Source organism: Megalopta genalis, chromosome 2 (genome assembly GCF_051020955.1).
Source record: "Megalopta genalis isolate 19385.01 chromosome 2, iyMegGena1_principal, whole genome shotgun sequence".
Lineage (NCBI taxonomy): Eukaryota > Metazoa > Arthropoda > Insecta > Hymenoptera > Halictidae > Megalopta > Megalopta genalis.
Window position 1 is genome coordinate 41,464,357 of NC_135014.1, and position 26,357 is coordinate 41,490,713.

Genomic DNA, 26,357 nt, shown 5'->3' on the forward strand with positions numbered 1-26,357 from the left:
ATAAATACAATCTTTTCATAGTCTTGGGGGTCTAATGACCTGTTCAGATACGAACTTTTATCTGAAATTCTCGTTGCTAATAAATTTCTCGGCAAGCAAATTGCTTCTTTATTCCCAGCGACGAAGTTCGCAGCTATTGAAACGTCAGCCGCGTTGCTCACGGCGCGAAACTCAAGGTGAGCGAATTGGGTCTCCTCGGAATGAGTAACGGGCTTGACAGCGCCATTAGAACCGCTGCGGTTCTAGCTTTCAGCTATTTAATAAACACGTGGTTTCATCCTCCTGAGGAAACTAGCTCGACGTTCGAGGACACCCTGCGCATTTGGCGGCAACCGAACGCGAACCAGCCATGGGCGTAGAAATAGGAAAGATCGGCAATTACTTGAACGAACGTTCGGCCGTGTCATTTGATTAGAACGATCCGCGTTACTCCTTTTTCGGTCGGGACGTAGATAGATTGTGCTCCGCGGAGTAACGATTTCACTTCGGGATTCAAGGGTGCAGTCAACGATACCGCAGTTTGTCACACCGGCGCGGCGCTGGAACAACGCCGCGCCGCGCCGCGCCAGCTGAATTATCCGAATAATTGTGGACAGAAGAGCCGGCCGGGCAATCTGCCGCAGAAACAATAATGCCAGGACCGGGTCGTCATTAGCCGGCCAGCGGAGTTATTATAAGCGAGTTAGGACGATGGCGCGCGGCGCGGCGGATCGTTACGCTCTCCGTTGCGCCGAGAAAAAGGAAACGACAGGCAGGAAAACCAGCTCGAAACGGGGAAAGAAAGAATCGTGCGCCCTCTTTGTCGGCCGCGATCGTACGAAAAGGAAACGCCGCTGGTCATTTGCTGCAGTGTCCAGTGATTTTCTATAATCAGCTAAGTTATGCCTGATTTCAATTTCGCTCCAACTAGCTTAACCGGGAATCCTATCGTGCTTCACGTTTACGTTGCTCGTGTAAAATCAGGCGTTAAGCGGATTTTCAATGCGCGAAATAAATTGCTGCGATTTCATGTGAATGGAAATGACACCAGCTTGATTTAGCGTTCTGCATTCTGATATTCCTTACCGCTCTTTCGTACAAGTACTTTAGAATTGTAAATACGCGTTAACGCTTTGACCGCCGCGCCAACAACCTCGAAAATTTCATAAAATTAAACTATTTTATTTAATTCAATTTTTTAAAATCGTCAAGTAAAGTTTTATGACATCAATTGATTCTTCGACATTCTTCATGAAATGTGAATCTTCATAAAATTTTGATATTACAATACATTTGGCTAACGCGACAGTCACAGTGTTAATTGTGAATTTTTGTTGCGATCTTTGAAGTACCAAGTGGTATTTTAATTGTATCAGCAGAGGCAATTAAAATACATAACCGGATGCAAAAGAATCTTTTCTTTACATAAGTATGTAAAATTGTTTATGTACTGCAAAACTGTTTTACAGAAGTATGTAAATCGTAATGTGTATAATTTTTACACGGGTCAATAACACTGTACGTTGAGAAAATGTTTCTGAAGTTTCAACAACAGATTGGAAGTGTTAACAGAGGTACAATCGATTCTACAGTTGCGTGTCACACAAGTATGTTAAAGATCGTGATGCGTGATCTCGTGTCTGCTCATTCTGTCAAATGTAATGAGGCTATTCATAATTTAAGTGCATATGTCGACAATTGTGTACTAGTTAAAAGTACGTGCATTCATCGTAATGAGAAAGGAATCGCGCATTAAAATTGCTGAAATTGTCGTTTCTGTAATTTGCACTTCCAACAATGACTATAAAATTTATGATTACACGACGATTGAACGAAACAGTGTTTGAAGTATTTATGACAATATACTCGTGCATATGATAAAAATATCATGTAAAAAATGAGGAACTTACACGTTAAATTGGATAGATGAAGAACAAGAATTGGATTTCTATTAACTCAGAACATGCACGTATAATAAGTTATGTTGATCTGTCAATTAAAGCATTACTCTTAGAGTGTGAATGAACAATTTTGTTTAATAAATGTTGGTCTTATTTATGGTATGTGTAATATTGAAAAGTACAAGAAAACTCATATATTGACAGAAGTTAATAGTACTTTTACCTTATTTTTAGCGCAAGAAATTTCTTGGTTGGCAAAAGAAATTCATGCTCAATTTGTGTTACTATAAAATAAACTTGCAAAACAGGGGTTATCAGAAATATCCACAAACTAGTCGCAATCCCAAAGATGCTGTCAAGAACGAGAAAAATGAATCTCATGCACCAACCTAATATTTTTTCGTACTACATATAGGGTGATCTGTCTAATGGATGAACACCCTCAGCATCTTTTACATTAAAATGTATACAACCGTTCTATCATACACCTACAGATTAATTAACAGATGTCTTAACGATGCGACGTCCCATAATATTCATGGTACTTATTGTTTTTAAAATCAGTAATTCATATTATCAGCTGTGTTCAATGAAGCTATGATAAATTAGTTCACAAAATATCATTCTCTGGAACATTACTGTTGGTCGTTCGACGTACTTTTCACAAAATCTTAGACTTTCAAAAGTCGCTATCAAGTTGCTAAAATTCTATTCGAGGATATATGAATTTACAACGGACGTTTGAGAACCCATAAGAAAAATAAATCCACATAAATAAATCAGATTACAGGGCATACATTTACAGCAAATTTAAAAGGGTGAGAAAAGCGCTTGAGGCAGTTTCGGTATCCTCGAGAACTGCAAATAATATTGAAAAAGAAGTTAAAACATAAATGATATCTTAATCGCAAATTTTTGGACAGTTTCGTAAGTTTTGGATTTTGTGGATTTATAAACATCCCCTGTTACTATTAAAACAGCTTGCTTACGGTAACACCGTTCAGAGTATAAAATAACGATTTGTGGATGCTCATCTCAACAAACATGCGGTTTATGTGATCGTTGACTGAGCAAGTCACCCTAGTGTACCGCAACACGAATCGCCGATTTTTAAGCGAACTTCGACCGACTTCTACGCCAGATACGTTTCATAATTTCCGTGATTTGTTCATGGGATTCAAGTCGGCCTGCAACTAACCGTGTTTGCGGCATATAGAGCCACAGGCGACGACGGACAACTACGTGGCAACGTCACGTAGCAGAACCGCGGCGACTCTCGTTCGTCGTACCTTCCATCACGGCGCGCGGCGCGGTGGCTGCAACTCGAAAATCGCGTTTCCACGACGCCCGTCCGCTAGTAGACGATAGGAAGATCAGGGTAAAGGACTGCGCTGAAGTGGATTACGTCGGCCGACCGAAGTCCGACGCGGGCCGTGATGAACGGCTTGATGGCAGTCACGTTTCACGCTCCCGAAGAATCAGCGACATGATCGCGGGAAAATTATTTGAACCAGCCAGTCTCTTCCGGTTCGCGGTCCACCGACGAAAAGATCGACTCTCCCGCTGCGCCGCCAGAAGGAAATGAGTTTGCTCTATGGTCCGATTCCGGCAAACCGAATCGAGCATTCCACCGTGATATTGCGGTAACGAGGAAAGAAGCGTTGGTAACGTTCGCCGGATTTTTCCTGTTGCAACGAGCCGACACTGCGTCAGCTTTACTTTCTCGTTTCGTTCCTTGTTAACCAATGGACGGTGCTTGTTTCGGTTTGGACACCGACGACGAAGATTTCGCAAATCGCTAGACATTGGGAAAAGTGTGTACAGTGGAACTCCGCTTGTATGAACTCCGTTTATATGGACTCCGTTTGTATGGATTCCGTTTGTATGAACTCCGTTTATATGAATTCCATTCATATGAACTAATTTTTCGCAGTGTCGAGTTAACTAAATTCTATACTAAATCCTCTTATATAAACGAACAATTATAGTCAGTAATGGACTCCTTTTGCACCATCCTTAGCTAAAATATCTAATTTATTAATTTACCTCTTTTCAGAATATTTTCAAATGTTTGAAACATTTATCTTTTAAACAATGCTCGAATATTCTATATACTTCAAAGAGTTCCAAATGTAATTCCATGTATCTGTCTTCACTTATTCGAAAACGATTTTATTAATTTAAAGCTTCGTTTCTTGGATGATCAGAAATTTTAGTTAGGACAATTTAACTAAGAAAGTTAGTGTTATATAAATCACCTGATTAGGTGAACCAACTTGTCTGGCGACAGGTTTATATAAATGATATTCTACTGTAAATGGAAATGTGTAATGCAAGAACGCGTCAAGTTAGTGTGATGTTAAGTTCGAAGCCTATTGATGGCAACTATTGTTGCAGAAGCTGTTTCTCTAGATCTTGGATCATTGTCACTATTCAATTGTAAGATGACCTACCCAGTGAATGAATACTCTTTCGAGCGTCGCGTCGGTCACATATGGGTATCAATCATTTTTAACTAGGTTTCAAAGTTCATTTTTATTGTGATGTAGTCGAATAAATTGAATGTAACTAGGATTTTAAGAATGCGAAATAGTTAGCTAGAAATAATAGCTACCATGGTAAATTTTAATTATCTTATTTCGGTTTCATTAATCGGGCGACTTTGATTTTATGAGAATTTTTGGTGTTATGTTAAGCTGTATGTTTGTCAATCTAATCATTCTCAAGTCGTTATTTAATTTTCTGGATGTTGTTATCGTAAGCGAGGTGTTGTTCTGCTACTAAGTTTATACACCGCAACGCAATTCTAGCATTTTTTGATAGCCATAGCATTGTTTCTTAAATGTAATATAAGATTTAGTGATAAATGTGTCAATCGTCAATGAATGAACACTTAATAAAATCGATAAATTTTTACAAAATTACAAGGAATCGAGAGATGCAAGACACCATTGGGTGTATAACAGAACTACAGTGATGTCTCCCTAACTGACGCTCGGATTGTGCACAAAAATGGACAATTTGAGAAAAGGAGATACTATTATTCGTGCCTTGCATCTCGTTTTTATAGTTGTTGACAATTCGTAATTATGAAAACAAACCGCAAGGCTCGAATAATCGTGTCGCCTCTTCCCAAATTGTCCACTTTTGTGGACAATCTTGAGTGTCAGTTAGAGAGACATTACTGTACTACATAAATTTTGTTGTCTTCCATATGCCACAGGAAATGTCGAGTCACTGAGATTGTTCATTTATTGGACAAATCACGTTGATTACTAGACTACGGATGTTTATGCAAAATTAAAATAGTGAGCAAGAGTTGTAAGATACGAGAGCTATGTTGACATTAATTTCATACCTTAATCATTTTAATTAGCTGAGGATAATGCAACGGTACTTTGAATTTCTGTAAACGATTTTACTGTCTTGCATTTTATCTGGTCATTTGCACTCGCTCTCCTTATAGCCCATAAAGACTGTCAAATAAAAGTATGTATCCTACATATATTTAATACTATTTCTAATCTCCATTTAACGCTCTTTTTCCCCAAAGAGGTTAAAGGACACCTTTTCAATAATTTTTCATAAAAATTGTTTCCTACGTTCTATGTCTTCTATGTTAATCACGTCTCGACCTTTGCTATAGTTATCACAAAGTTAATTCGGTAAATTTTATGATACAAAATATCGATAAAAATAGTCTTAAATCGCAAATTAGTCCAGTACGATCATTACGTAATCCTTTGTATTACCGACATGTTGCTGCTACAGGCGTCGGATCGTCTAGTCTGTTAAAAAAAACCAATCCGAAAAGTAACAGTCATAGAACCGAAACCGAAACCGAAACCGAAACCGCCATCATATATTATGATGACAATAACCGTTTCACGAACCGAAACCGATATCATAACTGTCTCGAACCCCAGTTAGTCCCTCAGTTTCGGAGCCATTAGATCCGTCATCATTCCGTAGTAATGGTGACAAACGAAGCAGCGGCGTACGATCGCGCCGATCCTCGTAAGATCAGGTTGGCAAGTGCGGCATTCATCATTCGGTTCTCAATTTATTCGCGGTGATGCTGGCCCGATGAAAGTCAGTCCCGCGATTGTCAGTACGCTGAGCTGAACGGAGGTTCGATCTATCGTTGTTTCGGTCCGATCCGGCTCGTTAGGATTGGCTCGGCTGCGATCGCGAGGACCATGCCCGGTTCTCTGTTGGTCTTGCTCCCGGTCTCTTTCTCCTTTCCCCTCTGTCTCCCGTTCGTTTTTCTTTTCTCTTGTCAAGCCCGTTTCATCCTGAATGGTGGCGCGCGGAATGCAGTAAAGCAAATAGGCTCCTCTCGCGGGCGAATAGCTAATTACGCTTCTTGGTATTCCTGTTTCTGGTTAGGCAGGCAGTCAGCAACAGTCGGAAGACCGAGAGAGCGAGAGGGAGGCACGGAAGCCCGGCCAGCTAGCCGAAGGAATTACAAGCTAATCCTGAACTCGTAGGAGGACACGAGCGGCCGCGGTCACCTGACGACGACGAGGAACCCTCCCAGCGTATCCTCTTCCTCGTCCTTCCGACGAGTTAGCTCGTTCGCCCTCTGCCTCGTTCGCACGCGAGAGACACCACCTCTCGTGCTCGAGAGCTCCGCTCTCTCCGTTTTCCCTCCGAGTCGGCGTAATGGCGTTGTTTAATGTTTAATCATAGCCGCCGCGTACTCGGAGTATAATCAGAGTATAATTCAGGCAACAACATCAACCACCGTCAGCCGCGCGGCGTGTTCGGGCCGCGGTAGCCTCCGCAGGCTTGCGATCTGCGGTCGCCGTTCGTTCGGACCCTGCTACGAAGACACCGAACCCGCCACCCGTGCACCCAGCTACGTGTACCTCCTTACCGAGGTATTAGCCAGGATGCACCGCGGCTACTCTTTCCAGCACGCTTACCCCAGATCCAGAAAAATTCAGAGCGTCCTACGGTCACCCAGGCCACCGTTCATCTTCTCGCGGGTCGCTGCAACTACCGTGCTGCTTCAGCCGCGTCATTTCGCCCGGAATTAGTCTCCGCGATGCTTAAACACGATGATTTAACCCTTCAGCGAATACTCCGTCTCCGGTCGAAACTTCTGCCGGAATTTCCGTGTTTCTGTGCGACGAACTCTTGTTGCGTCGCTGCGACATTGAGCCGTTTGTGCAACAGACAGTTTTTGGTTCTTTTGCTTTGTTGTTTTGTATCGCTGTTACGCCTCTGTCACCTGTTTTGTCCTACTGCGTTCGTGTGTAGCGAGTAAGAGGAAACGAATTTCTATAATATTTGCATGAAGATTTAACACTAAAGCTATTGGACATTAAAAGTGACAGATGAAAGATTTAAATTGCGATAGATTTTTAATAGAAATTTAAATTGCAACAGATTTTTTATAGAAATGACGTGTGTTGGTGTATAAGAATGAGACTACTGATTTTACTTACAATTAGACGTTTCGCCAATTTTGTTATAATATATATTTGAATTAAGAAATTTATCGAATCATTTCGTATGAAAGAGTCTTTATAATTTCAATAATTTTGGTCATTTTGTCAGGTACGGTAGATTTAGTGTTAATGATAGGGCGCAAGTTCGTAGAAATTGCTTATTTTGGCGTCGAAGGTACAAATTGACGTCCAGTACGATGATTTAGATTCTTTCAGGAATTCAAGGTTCCTGATTTTTAATCTGTGAAATAAATGGTATTGCAACATGTTGGAAAAATTGTGGCAAAAGCAACAGAAGCTGTGAACGAAGAATAACCTTATAAATAAATTTTACTTACGTCTCTTTTGTTTGTATGTTGGTATGTAATTACAGATTGATAAAACTTCTAATTCTCTTTTTACTTCAAATATAAAATTTAACAAAAGCAATTAATCAAGTTTGTGAGAACCTTGTGAATCAGTGGAAGAATTCGTAATTCTTCACCGTTATGATTTCAGAGTACGTATTGACTGTTTCGCTACCATGCAGATGGCGTATAGCATGGCATAGATTGTGTGTCACATTAATTCTCATTAGAGTTCATCGTGATAGCTGCGTGACAGCGATGATTCTCATTTTATGACTATAAGAATGTCGATGATTAATTAAAATCTATCATAGATTATTAAAAAAGAAAGAAAGTAGGGTTTTTTTTTAAATTCTATAGAGTCATTTCTTTTTCAAATTGGATTTCAACGTTAAAAGTCGAGAGACACGCTTGGAGAAACATTCCCTTGTTTTAAATAATTAATCAGTAGAAACCAAGTGCAGACGTACTGTGCTTTCCAAGTATTATATAGAGTTTCCCTTCACGTTTGAAGTACGAAGAAGTTCTGTCATACGTTATTATCAGCAGGGGAGTATTACGTCAGTCAAGTTTTACTTCATGATGATACTCGCTTATTCTCGAAGAAGAGGATTAGATATTATGCATGTTTCGAATGTTGCGTGACTTATGAAGTTCAGTTGAGCAGTAACGTGTATTGAAACCTATCACAAAAAATGTACAGAACTGAAAAGGCTACATATATTTAATATTATTCTTATATTATGTTATGTTATTATTTTGTACAATATTTTATATCATGCTTAACGGATTGAACAAAATTCAAGGAATATAAGTTTGTACACCGATGCTTGAATATTACTCTTAGCAGATTGAACATTGTATAAACAAACAAAGTCCAGTAATGAAGATAAAGTTTAACAATTATATTAATGATCACGATGCTCTTTTGGTATCGAAGTTATCTTCAGTCTTCAAAAAATTTATAATTTTTACAACTAAAATTAACTAACTCCATTATATATATATATAGTTCAGTATGTGAAATATTATTAAATTATTTAGAGAAAATTGCAAGTAAGGTTCAATTACCATTTACATAAGAAAATTTCAATTTCCAGACATTGCTGCTGTTAGATTATTGAACATTTTGTCACTGGTTAAACACTAATTTCTTTGATGGCCATCTGGATGCAAACATATCTAGTTCATCTCTGTTTTTCAAATCACACGATTTAGATATAAATATGTATATCCTAAGCTCCCATTAAATAGCTAGCTATTCGAAGGACGATTTGCGCTACGAGCGAGCGATGCCGTATCTAGTATACAAATGACAGAGTTCGACGCAAGTGATCTTTGATTGCTTCAACTATTAGATTTAAATGCAGATACCTCTGTATGCATTGTACAATCACTGTTCTTATATTGTACGTTGTAATGTAATGTTACGATATATTACGCTTAATTTGTAAATATTACGAACAACATGAATTATGGATACGTGTGATCTAACAGAAATTACACGTTTAGGGACAACACCCTTAATTAACAAAAAAATAAACTGACATTTGCGACTGCTAGTTCAATTGGTTCCATTTATAGATTCTCGAGACAAGAAAAATATATTCTTGTTATTTTGTTCAATTATAAAAAGAAACGTTTCTCATGACAATTCATGCAACTTAAATATTGTACAATAACATTTTATACAGATTGTTATTCTAATTACTTATTATTTATTTATTTCAAAAACCTCCGATAGATTCACTAAAATCAAATCGTTACAGAAAACGAGGACGCGCGTCGAAATAACATTTTGGCATAAATAATCACCGTGGTGAAAATGGAAAGTTTGAAAATATAATGGCCAGTTGAACTTTTGATCGACGTCAAATACCGCGTATCCTAGTTAACTCAGAGCCAAATGTCAAGGATAATTTCAAAGGAAATTATTGTAACTTCTGCTTTAATAAAACATTAAGCGTCCTACAAGCTTAATGTTAATAGATGCTTGCAACACCATAATGCACTGTCCTGGCTCAGAAATCAATAGCAACAAGGGTTCGAGAGTGTAGAAACTAGATAAAAATATTCGGTATCATCGTTTACCATCATCGAGTGTACTAATGAATAATGTATCATTCTTTTAACGATATAACAATCTAGTTTTAAGACAGTAGATTTCATTCTTTTTCGTTTAACATTAGAACTCTCAAACCAGTCAAAATGACCAGTTGAATAAATCCAAGTTTGAATAAATCCAATCCTGTCATTGTTATGAAACGACATGCATTTGTCGCGTTCAGTATATGATAGTCCTAGCGTTAGCAAAATAGATTATAGAACGTAAGAAAATACAAACAGATATTTTTAAATCGGCTTCACGACTTATAGAGAGTGAATGAAAATAATGTTCTGCTAAGAAATTCTAATTCTATTTTGATTTTAGCAATCATATTTACTTAAACAACAACTTCGCTAATAACGTTTGCATTATACATTAAATTAAAGCAATTCGAACACGACGAAGCTAAATTTCTTCAAAAAGTTATCGCGATGGTTATATGGTGAATTGTATAAAACTGTAACGATATGAAATTTTCATAATTAGCGTTTGATTCTTTTATATTGCTGACTACTCGGTCCACATCGAGATACCGAGCGACTTTACTCTTTTTTGATTGCCTCAAGGTCCATCGGTACTTGCATCGTGCCGAGTCATGCGTGGAACTCCCGGCATCATTGCCATAACTCGTCTCGCCGTGTTGCCTTCGCGGAGTTTATGGTACCATCGTTCTCCGCCCGTAACAATTCGGTCGCCTTGGCATCATCCACGCACAATTGCGGTGAAATTTTTGCGGTACATCCAGTCGCGTTGGAGCGGTGATGAATTATTGTCGCAATTTTTATTAATTTCGCGGAAGGAAATTATGCTGAATGGCACGGTCGGCTATCATTTCTCACAGAATGGGGTTGAAAATAGAACGCACACCACAGCAGTTCAAAATTGGATTCGTGTTGCTGACAAGTTTTGTATCGCCGAGAACATTGTACAGTCATTGAACTTAACACAATTGTACTTCTATTATGAGATCATTATAAACTCAACATAGTTATCTATGCAGCTAAACAACTTTAATGTTTTCCTTCGTAAGTATGTACGTAAATTAACGTTTCTCATACTTCATGATTGTCTTATGTTTCATAGTAAATTGTCACGAAAATGTACTCCATAGAAACATTAAACATTTAGGTTAAACAATTGATGTTTTCCTTTTGTTTTAAGTAACATGCTGTTTGATGCAATGTTTTTATACTATTGAGATAATTGAAAAATATCATTGAGCAAATGCAAACAGATTTTTGTAAACAATCTGAGTATTTTGTTTAATTGCAGTTTGTAATCAAAAAGATTTCAAAAAGACTTTCGTTATCAGTTGTACTCAATGAAATTAACCATTACTGAATGATAAAAATAAATGATGAAAATACAATTTTATACTTGCGGCAAAAACGAAGATGTATGAAATTTTGAAACCAGCAACAAGAATTCACGAAATCAAAATTTTCAACGAATAAAACGATTCATACCTTTTACAAAAAGAAATTAAGATAGAAAATAACTAACATGGGAGAATATTACAAACATAATCGATTTCGCGACATGATCATATAAAGTAGCTTTTCTGGTTAATCCATTACGTATGTATTTTTCATACTTGTTCAAACAACATTTATTCTTCGAAACAAATTCGATTACGAAAGCTGAACGAACATGAGAAAGTGAAAAATGCTGCGATTGCGATAAACCGAAAAAAATGAAATCATCACATCTCTGCCAATTTACTGCTTTCCCTCGAGCGCCATAATAAAGACGAATCACCGAAACGATTCGTTTATAATTCCGCAGAAAAGAGAAGGATATCTCGTTCGTTGGTTCAGCGTGTGCGAGAAAGGTTCCTCCCGCATTCCAGCGGAAATAATTACGCCGCGGCGAGGGAAAAGTGAAATGAACAGCGATTCGCGGGCAAAAAATCGCGGCATTCTCTCTGTCGCCTGGAACCAATTTTTTTAACGAGTTTCTCCGTCCGAGCAATCTTCGATCGCGCTACTTGGACACCTGTCGACCGTCCCGGAATCGTTTTCACGGCGGCGTCGAGGTCACCGAAAGCGGCGCGCCGCGACGCTACGAGGAAGCGTCGCGTCGCGTCGCATCGTCGTCGTGGCCGTCGTCGACGAAGAGCCAGCCCGGCGTGTTGGAAATCACGTGGCATGTTGTAGTCAAGCATTAGAGTGACCGGTAGCCAACCGGTGAGTTTTTTGCCGGATTCCAGTAGCGCCTTTGAAAAACTACAGCGGAGGGAAGAGTCGTCCGGCCTCTATAGTTCGCTACTTTTACTAGCTTATTCACGAATGGTCTCGTGACTCGTTTCACGCCAGCTCCTCTCAGCACCTTGTCCGACGCAAAGTCTACCTGAGCCAAGGGCCGAAAGAAATTCTTCCAGGAATTTCTCGTTACGGCGCTTGCGTTCGGCGAAAGTAAACAATCCCCGGGAACAGTTCACTGGGCACAGGTCGAATTCTAGTTTTCGGAGCGTCTTTTTAGATCTTTTGTGTTTCGAATTCCACGTATTTTTATTTTTTATTATAGTTCTTTTCTTAGCGTTTTAAAGCCTCCGAGACTCTTTAGCACCTGGGTCGCAATCCCAGCGGTTGCAACATGTAGACAAAGCGGAAACAATTTGACACCATCAAGTCAGTCAAAATGACCGGTTCCATGTTTTTTATTTTAAGGTTGCTGAAATTCTGAGATTCTTTCATAGGAAATGTTTAAATTGTTTCTTAATTCAAGAAGATATTATAACAAAAATTACGAGAAGATTAAATAATTTCAATCTTGTCATCGTTATGAAGCAACACACGTTAGTTACATTTTAATTTAGTGTTAACACTTCGCTCTCAAACGGCGACTCTAAAGCGCCACTAAAAATTGCTATACCATATTAGATGACAATTTTGTCAGTATGAAATTTGCTTATATTTAAAATACTGTGAAAACTGCAAGCATTGTACGTGTCAATAGACTCAATTTCATATGCATGTTGCAATAAATCATACAGGAAATACTGTAGATCGGAAAACATATTTTGGATTTCTAGTTAAAATAGTTTCGAGTGTGAATATCATCACGTGGTCATTTTGAATTTTTAGGTTTCAGAGATTATAAATCAGAAAAATCAGAATTCTCCTTGGAAATTTTTTTGAAAATAACATTAAATAAAGAGAAATGTTTATCCAGACTTAAGAATGAATTTTTGCGCAAATATTATCGATATAACAAATTTGAAAGTTGAAAGAATTCTCTTTATCATACACATTTTTCTTCGGTTTTTTATTTTATTCAGTAAATTATTTTAATTTTATGGGATTTTCGACGTTGCTAGATTGAAAATCATAGTATTGATAAAGAAAAAACTGTGATACGATAATTAATTTGTTAAGAAACATCATACAATGGTATTTTGAACTGAACTATGTTTTCAAATATTTAAGTATACTTGCATCACATTAGTGTTTTAATGAAAACGGTAATTTTTAAGTATATTTAGGCATTATAAATGTATTATTACAAAGGCATTAAAGATGTTTTCTAATTACAATTTTCAAAATAATCGTGGATAAAAACGTACTGTAAACATACTGTACAGTTTGTCTTTTCAGTGCAACTAATTATTCTGTTACTTGAATAATACTTGTAGAATACCAATATATTCGACTTTCATGAACACTGATAAAAAAAGATTTTTCATTTTTGTTTGTATATAATTGATTAACAAATTATTGACACTTCTGACGAACAATGAACGTACTATAGGTACAAATTATTTCTCAAAATTTCTAACACTCCTAATCCAATGCAATAAATCAAATCACACATATCTTTTCAATTTTATCCCGAACTACGAGTACTACCGAAACCAAACAATCTACATAGACAGAGAATCAATTACCATTTATGGTTGACACTGTACATAACCATTTTCCGAAGAATTTCAATTTCGCAAAGACAATCATCTGATACACAGTTCTCGACACAAGAATACAAATATTAATATCAGGCTGCGGATTTTAATCCAAATTCTCATTTTCATGCGCGATTGCACAAAAATTAGAACTAAACAAAAATGTCCTTCGCCAACTAAACGATTGCTCGTTCTTAAAGGAAAATAACAATGCTGTTAGACTATTACATATTACATTACTATATTTATTAATATATACGTTCTCCTGCGTTACCACAGTTAAATCTAGTTATTATTATACCGTGGATTTTATGTATTTGTAACAAAAACGAGTTGGTCTAACACAAAACAGTAAAAACATGTAAGATATTTGAAAATACTGTTGAACTGTTTTCGACTTATTAAAACGATCAAAAAATAAGATAAATATCTATACGGCTCCTGTGTGTCTTGCAATTAGTGTACACAATTTTTATTTTGTATAAAAATCCACAGACCAGTTTACACAAAACAACTTGTGGACGATCGTGGCTCAACATACGGTGCCTCCATCGTTCTCCCGACCGCGTTTCCCCAAACTGTGATCGGATCGATAATCCCGGAACTCAATTAACGAATAAATCCGCAGCCGGGCCGAACGGTTTCCATATTTTTTACCGAAAGGAAAAAGAGGCATCGACGACGATTACCGCAACCCTAGGGTGAACTCTCAGCCCCTGTAGCAATATTTTTTTCGCCTCCCTTCACCTCGGATCCTGGTCGGATCTCTGTACCCCGGCATGAGTCACATAATAGTTCCTCCATGTCGGGCCCTAATGATTTATGCCTCTGGCCGAGTTTTATGTATTTCTGTGCAATGCGCGAGAGACTGCTGCATTTTTTTAGGTTCTCACCCCGTTGTCGGGGCGGTTCGCCGACGAAGGGAGAGGAAGACCGAGAGAGAGAGAGAGAGAGAGAGAGAGAGAGAGAGAGAGAGAGAGAGAGAGTAAGAGAGAGAGTAAGAGCAAGTGAGAGAGGTAGGCGAGGAGGGGAAGAGAAACGATCAAGGGGGAAGAAGAACCATAAAGCGTTGCGGGACCTGGTACTGCTTTTCGCTGCTACGGCTAACTACACTGCCTATATAGATCGATATAATTAATAGCTCCGCCGTGTATCGGGTAACATATGGCCTGGGACACGGCAGAAGAAAGGAGAAGGACATGGAACGCGGACGGTAACAGAGAGAAGGGGGCAGGAGGAGCTGGAGAAGAGAGGAGGTGGAGACGTCGGAGGAGGAGGAAAAGGATGCAGAAAGTGGGAGAGACGAACGGATTCGAGATACTCCTCCGCTGCCACCACCTTAGAGTCGACCGTGCGGTCCTAGCGCTGGAGCCAAAGGGATTAAAGGCGAATAAACGAAGACCGCGAGGGTTCCCGACGGCGGTAGAAGAGAAAAAAGAAGGGTCGAGTGCCTCACGGCATGCTAATTCTTACCTGGTGGCGTCCCCAAGGCCCTTCCACGGGAGATCCTCTACCAGGTGAACTCGTTTGGGCTGTCGATTCTACGACCGCTCCGGACGCTACTGTGATTTCAGATCGCGTGGGACGTTTCAATGTAAACACGGTATTTGCGACTACGAATAGACCGACGGGAGTTCGTTATGTCCGGAACAAAGATGTCCAAGCCGCCATACACCGCATCCGGAATTCACGGTTCGCTTGTACAACTCGGTTATTCGAATTAATCGGAAGAATGTGGACGTTCGAATAATGGAACGGTTACTCAGGCACAATTCCAATCTTACGTAGGCGAGGATTCTTTGACCCTTTGTTCTCGAAGAGCTTTCTGGGATCAGCTGCCAAAAACCCGTACACATTTATTCGCTATGTTACGCTTTAACATTTAGAACTATAAAATTCATCGTAATGACTTTCCTTAAAAGTTCCTGATATTATAGAAATGCTTTTATGATCAATTTTTATATAAACTTCTTTATTCAAATATATATTATAATAGAAATCGTACGAAGTTTAAATTCGATCTTGCCGTCGTTATAAAACAATGGACATTAGTGCACTGTTGTGTAACGTTCAGTGTACTCTTCAAAACAATCTAAAAGAATTGACTGTTTAAATATAATTTGATAAAAGACCGTATTCGTATAGATTTCGTGACAAGAAAATTGTTAATTTTAAAAGTACCATAATTATCAGCAGTTTTGTTGTGTCTTAAATAATGTAAAACTTAAATATTAAGTAAAGTGAACAATGTGTCCTGATCTTTTGTTATATGCATAAGCAAATTCTAAGTTTGATGTCGCTGATAAGTTAAATCCTTACTAATAGTGACAATAAATAATGTTGCACATGGGTCGCCTTAAATTGTGTAATTTACATGTGACAACGGATAATAAATGATTGAAATGTTCGGTTAACCGAGGTTCTACTATACTTCGTTTTCCTGCGACTGGTGTCTAACTTTGTCCCGCGAGAGACTTCTAATTTCGCGTCGAACTCGACCACGGAACGAACAGAAGTTGGAAAAGCAATTTGTTGTATAGGGTGGATGTAATTCTGATTTCTTGCTACCCCTCTGTCGGACAGAGTTTTAGATTCCATATTCGAAACGTGTCTGAATAAATGAAAACGTAATCAATTTTTATCCTCGGCTTGAGTTGTACACCGCGGATGTAGTTCGTGCGGGTAGCAACTCTTCCACGAGCTAATTTATGGAATCGGGAATCGAAGGAAACTTCTCGTAGGCTATTGAGAGTTCGAAAACAATGGATGCTATAACTGTAGAGAATTTGCTGCTAGGAACAAGACCTTTATTAGGTTTTTAAATACTGTGTGAACTAATAAGACGAATTGTATGTGATTGTGAGATTAGCAGTTCGAACAGCATTTTGGTGTTCGTGTAACACTTGAATGGCTCGGTTCCACTTGGATGCAAAGTATAAATACTGTTATTTGACTGTCTAGTTTCTCGCAATTAATTGAAAATTTCATACGTTTCATTTAAGTCTATAGAAAAACTAACGCGTCTAGAAGAAGTATATTAAAAAATGTAATGAAACTTGATGAATAGAATTAGTAATGATTCTAAGCATACTCGAGTTATATTTTTGTCGAGGAGACCTGTCGTTCGAGAGCTAATGTGTACTAATATATTAATATAAATATTATAACTAATTATTAATATTTTCACGCTGCCAAACATTTGCAAGTATCCTCAACATTTTTGAATAACTTCAAATGATATCTTTGATATTTTGCAATTTCTATTCATCCATTCCGGAGGAATAGAGAGTAAAGATTAGTAAACCTTTGAATCAAGATAATTTTCGTCACTATCTATTGTTTCCTAAGGTTTTACACGCTGAATAAACAGATCCTCCGTCAAGAAAGTACACAGAGGATTACGAGGAAACACATGAAAAGCCTCGCATCAATCTAGCAAACATTCAATGAAAAAACAAGGAATTTCAATCCTATTTGTTAAATATTTAATTATACATGTTGCAACAGGTCAAGGAGACTATGAACCAAAATGTAAATTAAAATAGCAACTGTAGATCGTGCTTAAACGACTTCTTCAAATGCAATACCAAACTTCAGATATTCTACATTTGTAAATCAGGCAACGATAATCTTCTCACATAAGTCAAGCTGTAGTTTGTGTTATGACAATATATCGCCGTGACAAAAGCCTAACACAAAAAGTTAACAAGAATTCTTTTGTTAATGCTATTAGATGTAACGATGTCATATACAATACACCTTAGATAAATTTAGTATTTATCTAAACTTTACGTACAAGTACCTAGAATAGAATATAAAAACCGTCATGTCATAATCAATACAATAATGAAACTACTGCAAAAATAGATCAGCAAGTATTCGTACTCTTTATGTGAATTCATGTGTTTGTGATTAATATATGTATATGTAATATAATATTGTATAATATTAATATAATGTATAAAAATTACCAATTGCTAATGTTGAAGAACAGCTAATTATTTGAATATAATTTAAATTCCAAAAAACAATCATCATATATTTGTAGTTCATCGAATGCAATGCATTTTAAAGTCGTTATAGCACTTTTCAAACAACATTGGGATAAACAGTTAACGTGAGTATAATGTAGCTTGTACTAGAACGAATGCGATGACACACGAAAAAAGAAAGGATTATCGGTTGAATAAAGAAGACAATGAAATTGAAAAAAAACGAACGTAGGTTTCTTTCTACCAACTCCGAATAATTGTCGAACTGCATAGAATGCAACGGAGATTGTACAGAGGAAGCTGAAATCTTCAAATTCACGATAGATTCAGTGTATAAAAATTTCCCAACGTGTTTAACCCCTTAATGTACACGAATCGTACCACAACTTTATATCAATTTTAAATCTTGTTCTCACTTGGTCGTTAAACAAAAATTGACATTACTCGATACCATCGTGGTAGAAACTTTTGCGCATGTACAAAAAAATGAAACAGTTTCGAATTCAATATAAAGATCTAATTTATGCGGTTTAAAACTATTCTCTGCTAATTTAGTGTATGTCACGGGCATAATCGTTAAACGATTGAACAAGTTAGAAAGAAAGCGTGTCTTCGGTTTAACAGCGAAGAAAATGAACAACGCGTCGAGCTTCAAACCGAGTCCAGGTGCATCGTGCGTCCTATCGAAAATCGAAAGCTCTCGGTGTTGCAACACTCTTTCTACACCACCGTATATAAATACGTCAACCTCGAGGTATTAAGTTGCCCACGGCAATTCGGAATTCGACCGAGTAATTAGGCTGCATTCGTTCCATCCGCGCGAAGCTACCTCGAAAACGTTCCTCCGTCAAACGTAAAGCTAATTGGATCGTAAACGGTGTTCGTGTAGGGTGATGATTCTTGTTGCTTACGACCCGGCCGGCGTACTCTCGGTTCCGCGATTTTCGTGCGAGCTCGCAGCGCGCCCGGACAAAAAGAATGTCCAACCCTCGAGACCAGTTATCATTTGCATTCCCTCGTCGACGGGGCCACGTGCCTGCCATGCGAGTCGTTTTACACACCCTCCATGCACGCGAATCAACAGCGTCCTTTGTAAGTAAGGCTCGTCGTCCCGCGCTTTGCATAATTTCACGAATCGCGCGTAGAATCGTTCCCCGTTCGCTGCAGAAACGCGTAACGGTATGCCGTGTCGCGACCCCCGGAGACCGCCTCTTCTATTAGCAACACAGTTTTCAAAATAACGCGTGCACACCGGCCCGTTGTAGGTGCCGACACGTGGCCCGACACGAGCCGCAACGGCAAGACGTGCCTCGAAAAGGGTTCGCGTCATGAATTTTTACAAGTCCGTATTATTTCTGCCGAGGCTGTCCCTTGCGAAACTATCCCTTTCTCTCCCCCCGAGGTAGCCCGAAATGTTTTCGTGCACCAATTCAGCCGGAAGAGACGTTCTTTGCCAGGCACGTGACCATGGATCACCTTGAACCCCATCCTCCTTTCGCCGCTTTGGAATCGCATGATACGCTAATTCCAGCCGACGGTGATTTTGTAAAGAGACGCCATAATAACCTCGCTTTAAAATCCTCTTTCATGCTCGATCCTATTCGTATGCTTATTTCGCGGTGAAATACTCTCGAATGTTTGAACGAATTTTTCTGCGGGAGATTCGAAAAATAGGATCGTGATGTAACCAGAGTTAGGCATTAATGTTATTCTTCTCGAAATGTACAAAGGTCACCACCCACCTTGAGGAAATAAACGGGGCGTACCGCTTCCAAACCTCTTGGAACCCCGCCTTACCCTTCCGTGTCTCGCCAATATGTGCCTGCTCCCTTCTCCCACTCTTCCTACCGAGATCCTGCATCCCACCCCGAGGAATGCATTTGATCTGTACTAGGTAATAGGCTCGACAGTATACAGAGTGGTCCACGCAATTGTTTCAGGTCATAACTCCATTATGAATGCATTTACGAAAAAAATGCCAAAAGAGCAAGATAAATGGCTCGAAGAGCACCACATCTGTAGGACCTTAGATTGTTTTTTAACCGTTTGCGTACCAGATGGTTCTGAAAAAACAGGATCGAAGAGCGCAATAGCGCTCCTTCGATAATGTGTCGTAAAAAGCCGAAGAGCGCAATAGCGCTCCTTCGATTATGTGTCGAAAAAAGCCGTAAAACATAAAATAAAACGTTATGAATGAAAATATATATACTATTAATTTAGAATAGGTAACAACAAAATGCAAATTGGATTACTGACAGCGATGCGACGCGCGACGTATACATGCGTCTCAAAGACTGAGCACGTTTCGACAAATTTCGGGTGGGCCGTAAGTCGTCTGTTTCGGCCAAATGCCCTGACTTTTCTCGATACAAAATCTGAAGAGCGCAAAAGTGGCGCGTGGTACGCAAACGGTTAAATACATCTGTGCGAGTGTAATTAATAATTGCGTCATTCCTTTGACATTTTTTCGTAAATGCATTCGGAGTAACGGAGTTATGACCTGAAACAATTGCGTGGACCAGCCTGTAGAGTGTAAAAGCTAAGTTGCCACTACGTCCCGAGGAAATCACGAATTGTATTCCTTAGAATTCATCGTTAGAAGACGATATCTGGGCTCGATGCAGGCCTGTAGATTTTTCAATACATCTGGCAGCCAGGTTTGTCCGAACTTAGACCATCCCGTCAACGAGTATCCGTGGCACGTGGCAAGTCCAGGTATGTCAGGCGTGCATACAGTGGTTCGCAAAAGTATTCGTCCAACTTTTAGAACGCAGGAACTTTTTTAAAACTGGACTGAATAATTTGGATTTTTTTAGATAATAAAGGGACTAGTTTACTAGATAATGACTGTAATGCTTCTTTTTAAATTTTGCTATTACTTGGAATGATAAAAGGAAATAGAAAAGTCTCATTTCTTAACTTTTTTATCTGAGCCTATAACGAAAATTTAAAAAATGCGTTTTGTAGATCTTGATAACTTATATGCATGTTTTGATAATTTTATCGGAATCGTTTGACGTTGTCATAAGTTATGACAAATTGAAAATCGGAAAGATTGCAGATTTATCACGATTTTAACTCATAACTGTAAGAAATCTGCAGTTTTTTTTATACCTTTTAACGCCTGTAGCTCGGCTCTGTAAACCAATTTCGATCAAATTTTCAGCACGCATAAAAGTTACGAGAAAGGCATTTTTTAAATTTTCGTTATAGACTCAGATGAAAATGTTAAAAAACGAGAGTTCTTTTATTTTGTTTATCATGCCAAGAGATAGAAAAATTTAGACTACTAGTTTCTCTATCATCTAATTAGTACAATACATTTTAAATCAAAAGCTGTCACATTAAAATAGATATTTGATATATTAGTTGTACAAAATTTTAATCTTAATATGTTGTCACAAATGCGTTTTGCTTAATATCACCAGTTAACCATTTCGGCATGTTATAAATAATTTCTTTTAAATATTCTGAATAAGTAGAATATATTCTTATTTATTCGAGTTTATTCTTCATTTTTATTTGAATAAAAAACAATTTCTTATTCAAATTAAATTTTATTCGAATAAAGTTTATTTGGGATAAATTCGTACGTGGATAAATTTATATTCGGTTGAATGTTTATTCGATAGTGGCGAATACAACTTTATTCGTTAGTCTTTGTCCGTCATCCGAATAAAATTTTCCCCAACACTGAAACTAATTTATAGAAGACATGCATATTAATTTTTATACTAATATTCTCTTTACGTGCAACCGGTATTATCATCATATCTGCTTTTATTGACAATGAAAATATTTGTCGCGTCAAGCACACGAATAATTGTAATGATGGATACGTTTCTGCCGGTGATGTGAATGTTAATAAGAAACTTGGATCGCCGCCATCTAAAATGACTTTCATCCACGGATTTCACGCGTCGGATGTTTACGCGAAGGCTAAACAAAGGATTATTAGATTTCCAAGGAATATCGAGCCTTTGTCGCGACGCCGGTACAAAGGATACGAAGACGGGGAGGCAAAGTTGAAACGCGGCGACGGCTCGCCGTCGCTAAGGAATCAATTTTCCGAGTGAATATCCGAACCCTTTGTTCTCGTTTTCCTTGAATGCGTCCCGTTCCATTCAGCGCGTGAATCGCGTCCTTTAGGGAATTTCGTGGCGATGGTGTCGGTGGCAGTGAACGGGCCCGTCAACGCCGACCATGACCGTGTGTACAATGGTTCCCGCAACTCGCAATCATCCACCTCCCCACGCATCGTCGTGTATAGATCGGTTCTATTGTTATACCGGGGACGCCTCGAAAAAGTGCCGCGACTAATTACCGGTCGGTCGATCGACAAAACCTTAGAAAGTCGGTTATAAGTCACGTAACAATTACGAAGTCATCGTTGTCAATAGCTGTACAAGATGGTTCTCCCTCCCCCCCAACTCGCACTACGAATCCATTGTTTTTTCTCTGGTCAATGAAATTTCCATTGTGGATCTGGTGAATTAAGTAATTTTGGATTTCGTAATTAAATCCATGTAGAAAGATTTGTTTAATTGATGTGATTTCTTACGTTTAAATCTATCGGACAGGTTTCAGTCGTCGTGAAGTTCAAAAGCCCTGTACTATAATTTTAAATGTATAAGTACTGGCGTGTAACGTTTCACATACGAAATTCTTTTATCTGGAATATGACTCAAATTATTGGACACCTCAAGTCTTTACAATTAAAAAAACTGAACTAAATTCAGTTCATCTATAATTTTACGTAAATTCAATAACAATCTTTTTACATTGGATTCAATCCTTTGAATTCGTATAATATTTATTTACGAAGTAGCATTATTATAACCTTCGTAACTCAATATTTATAACTTAGCAACCTATTATTCGTGTTTAAAACGTATTACGCAAATGTCATTACGAATATTGCTATGAAAGGCATTGCTATAATTGCATTTATAAAACACAATGAACATTCTGCTGTGTTACATTTAGTATAATATTTATATGTTTAGTGTATTTGTATTTAGAATATGGTTATTACGAACACCACTGTATTCCAAGCTAAATAAATTCTTATTTGGAATGAACAGAAACACTGTTTTTAATGCATTTGAAATACTGTAAGAACAATAACTGAGAATCTACATTGCCCGCTGAATAGCCGGAGCCCCGTTTAATTATCTCTTAATACGCAAATGCGAGGCTAACTAGAATTGTATTTAGCGCTACATCATACCGACGATCTCCAATCGAATTTCCCATCGCGTAATGGCCGCCAACCCTTTTGTTACGAGAACTGTTGCCCCGTTTCGCTTATTGTCCCCCGTTTTCCGCATGTTTTTCGCAACGCGGAATGATCGCTAATTGAACAACCACCATTTTACCGCACACACGTTCGATCGGTGAGAATACTGTGAAATGTGCTCCATTTTGCATCGGACACAGTCTATTCAATCAGGAACGTGCCATACACGCGTTACCTTCGCCGACAATTATCATAATAACGGTAGGTTCGTTACTGGGCTCGTAGGCTCGTCGAACATGTTGCTTCTGTAAGCTCGCGTCGAATAATTCCGGTGTTCACTTACCCGAGAAGGGAACAGCAAAACAAAAAAAATCGGGCCCTAGTGGATGAAATAGAAGGAAACGGATGAAAACTTCAAATAAGAAAAAACCAAAGATTAATCTTATGATACTATAGCTTTATTTTAGACTAGAACGGAAAAATAATATAATATTAATATAAAATAATAATAATAATAATAATTAATAATAATAATAATAATAATAATTAATAATAATTATTAATAATTAATAATAATAATAATAATTAATAATAATAATGATAATAATAATGATAACTATATACACAAGAATAGTAGGACCGACATACATAACATTGTTTTCTGTTCGTGTGCATCTGTCGTGTATCATGTGTATGCATCTTTTGCGTAATTCACGCGTGTCCCAAGCGTGAACGTGGGAATCGCGCGTGTGTCGTGTGAGCTCGTGTGTCGGTAAAGGAAAAAAAGCGAGAAACGGAGCCACACCCTCGACGGCTGCGGATACGAGCTCGCGGGAAACAAGATAAATTGAAGACGAGCCAAAAGACACAAAAATAACACGAGAAATAATAATAATAAACGAAGAATAATGAAAAGAAAGAACCGCGAGAACGTTAAGCGCAATGGGAAATGGACGTGCGTCGAGCCGCTCGAGGCTGAAAGAGACACTCGGACGAGCGAGTCGTTTCCGGCTGAGTACCGGGGCCGACCGAGAGTGTGGCTATCACAAAAAGAAACTCATAAATAACTAACGCATAAAATAATAATAGTAATTAGTACTAGCCCTGATTAAGATCGATGTCGTCGTAATGGCAAATTGGAGTCTTTTCCTCGCGACGACGCGAAGGGTAGCGAAAGAAGATACGGGTCAAAGAAAACGAGACGCGTAGGGTTCATGGATGAAAATGTGGGTGAGGGGTGGTGAGGGTTAAAATGTATGTACGTGGAACGCATCGTTTGTTCTCGAAACGATCGCGTTCCTGCAGCGATCACGTGCTCCACGGAGGCCAGAATCGGGTTCGTTCTTACTAAAAGGGGCCCCATCCGGGCCTCGGACAACAGTGAGCACGGCTCGCCAAGTATTTACAGCGTACGCTACGAGCACATTTAAGAAGGTTTCCCACCGTGTTGGGTGACACGGTCTTGGAATGGCTTCGCGGATAATGACGACGATGATGACGATGATAATAATAATGTAAAATCGAAACAGGGAGAAACAAAGGTGTAGGGGTGCGCGACGAGACGGAGCGACGCTTCGCTACGCTATGTAGGAATTAAGGGCAACGTGTATTCTCCGTTCTTTCTGGCTATAGTATAATGCATCAAACGCTTCGAGTAATAATCGAAATGGATAGTACTAAGAATCCATTATAAAATATAATAATAAAGTTCGTAATAATCTGTATCTCTCTAGTTGCGACGATCGTTACGTTTAATAGCTAAAGCTCGTTGCACGCGTACGTTCTCTCCCTCTCTTTCTCTCTCTCTCTCTCTCTCTCTCTCTCTCTCTCTCTGCTCACATGCATGCTTTTCTTTTTCCTTCGATCTTGCTCTTTTTCATTTTGCCTCGCTCATTCTCACTCTCATTTTCCCGATCTCTTACTCTTGTACTTGTTCGCTCTTGGTCTCATTCTCTCTGATGCTTTTTTCTTCCACACGCTCACGCACACGGAACGAACGCGGACACACAACGCAGACATACTTTCGATCTTTCTTCCGTTCGCCCCCTCGTATTCTTGTTCTACGCTAGAATAGTCATCTGATAGGAACTTTCAGTATTGCCTAGCTCTGGGTATATAATATTCGCACTATATATGTAAAGATCTTTCGAAAACCTCTCTGTATATTAATTCCATACAGCGTCGGGCCCCCTAGAGTATCACACGGGCCGAATTGTACAGGTGTGTGTATACACGCGGTAAACAAAGAACACGTGCACAACATACAACGACGTAGCTCGCGCAAGTTCGAAATTCAATTGTCACGTTTAAAAATCGCAAGAAAATAGAAAAAAAGGAAAGACGAAGAAGAAGAAGGAAAAGGAAAAGAGATTCTTGCACTTTCATCAAGGCAGTCGTTAGAAAATAAAACGAAGAAGGTAAAACGAATATAAAACGCATCCCGACGTTCAAGATAATTAAAAATAGCGTCCTCGATCGGCATACGATGCACGATTGGGCGAATGTGTGTGTTTCTTTTTTTCTACAATATGTGGATCCTCGTGCGTCAAATATGCGAATTTCGAACGAGGCGCGTGTCGATCGGTCGCTTACAAGAGGTCAGCGAGGCACTCACCGGGCGTGGTGGTAGCCGTACTAGGCGTTGCGGCACCCGGGTGTTGTTGTTGCTGCGGCTGGAACATCGCCGTAGGGTGAAGGAACAAGGATCCGTACATCATGTTTTCGTCCGATTGCTGCTGCTGGCCGGCTTGCTGATTGGTAGCGCCAACCACCGACGCGTTGCCCATCCCCGCGGCGGCGGTGTTCCCGGTGGGGAGGATCGGCGCGCCAGGTGTCGGCGGCACCAGGCTGCCCTCCTCGACGGCGACACGCACCGACTCGATATGCCGTCGCGAGAATACGTGCTCCTGCAGCGGCGACTTCGCCGAGTATCGGACCGAGCAGAGTCTACACTCGTCGGGCCCGGTCGGGCCGCGATGCGGTTGCACCGCCGAGCCTTCGGCTGGCAGGCCCGCCGCTAATCTGGCTTTCTTTTCCTTGGCGCGGGCGTTCTGGAACCAGACCTACAGTCGGCTCGATTAGATCGCGGGCTCATCGATGCACACCGGTCCGGATCGAACGATCTACCGAGATTTCGAGGATCGAGGATCGATATCTACTGAATTTGCATTGCTTCCTAAATGTCCACCGACCTTGAAAATGAAGAAATTAAGAAGATTTAATAAGAGCCGCATGGGAACGTTCGTTGTTCGACGGTCTCGTTCTTTTCTTTTCCGACAAGAAAGAACCCATTATTGCTCACGATATTGTCACTTCCGGGTAATGCAACTTCTCGCGCGAAGAGTTGATACAGTTGACTAAAAATTACTGTTCGCGGCGCATGAAATATGTAACGCAAGGAATCGTTCTTTGCCTCGTTTCACTACGCAAATTACTGTT

The 26,357-nt window shown here is 39.2% G+C and overlaps 1 protein-coding gene across 6 annotated transcripts in view; it reads right to left on the bottom strand.

The window, feature by feature from the left end:
• The window catches only part of zfh2 (Zn finger homeodomain 2), a 259,716-nt gene that overhangs the window by 141,552 nt on the left and 91,807 nt on the right, over positions 1-26,357 (bottom strand). For 5 of the 6 annotated variants that reach the window (XM_033468677.2, XM_033468678.2, XM_033468679.2 and 2 more), the window contains one exon: positions 25,534-25,981. In XM_033468677.2, the coding sequence (XP_033324568.2) occupies positions 25,534-25,981 (448 nt within the window). Of the gene's footprint in view, positions 1-25,533; positions 26,111-26,357 lie in introns of those variants that run through there. The other variant, XM_033468682.2, reaches the window with a different exon arrangement.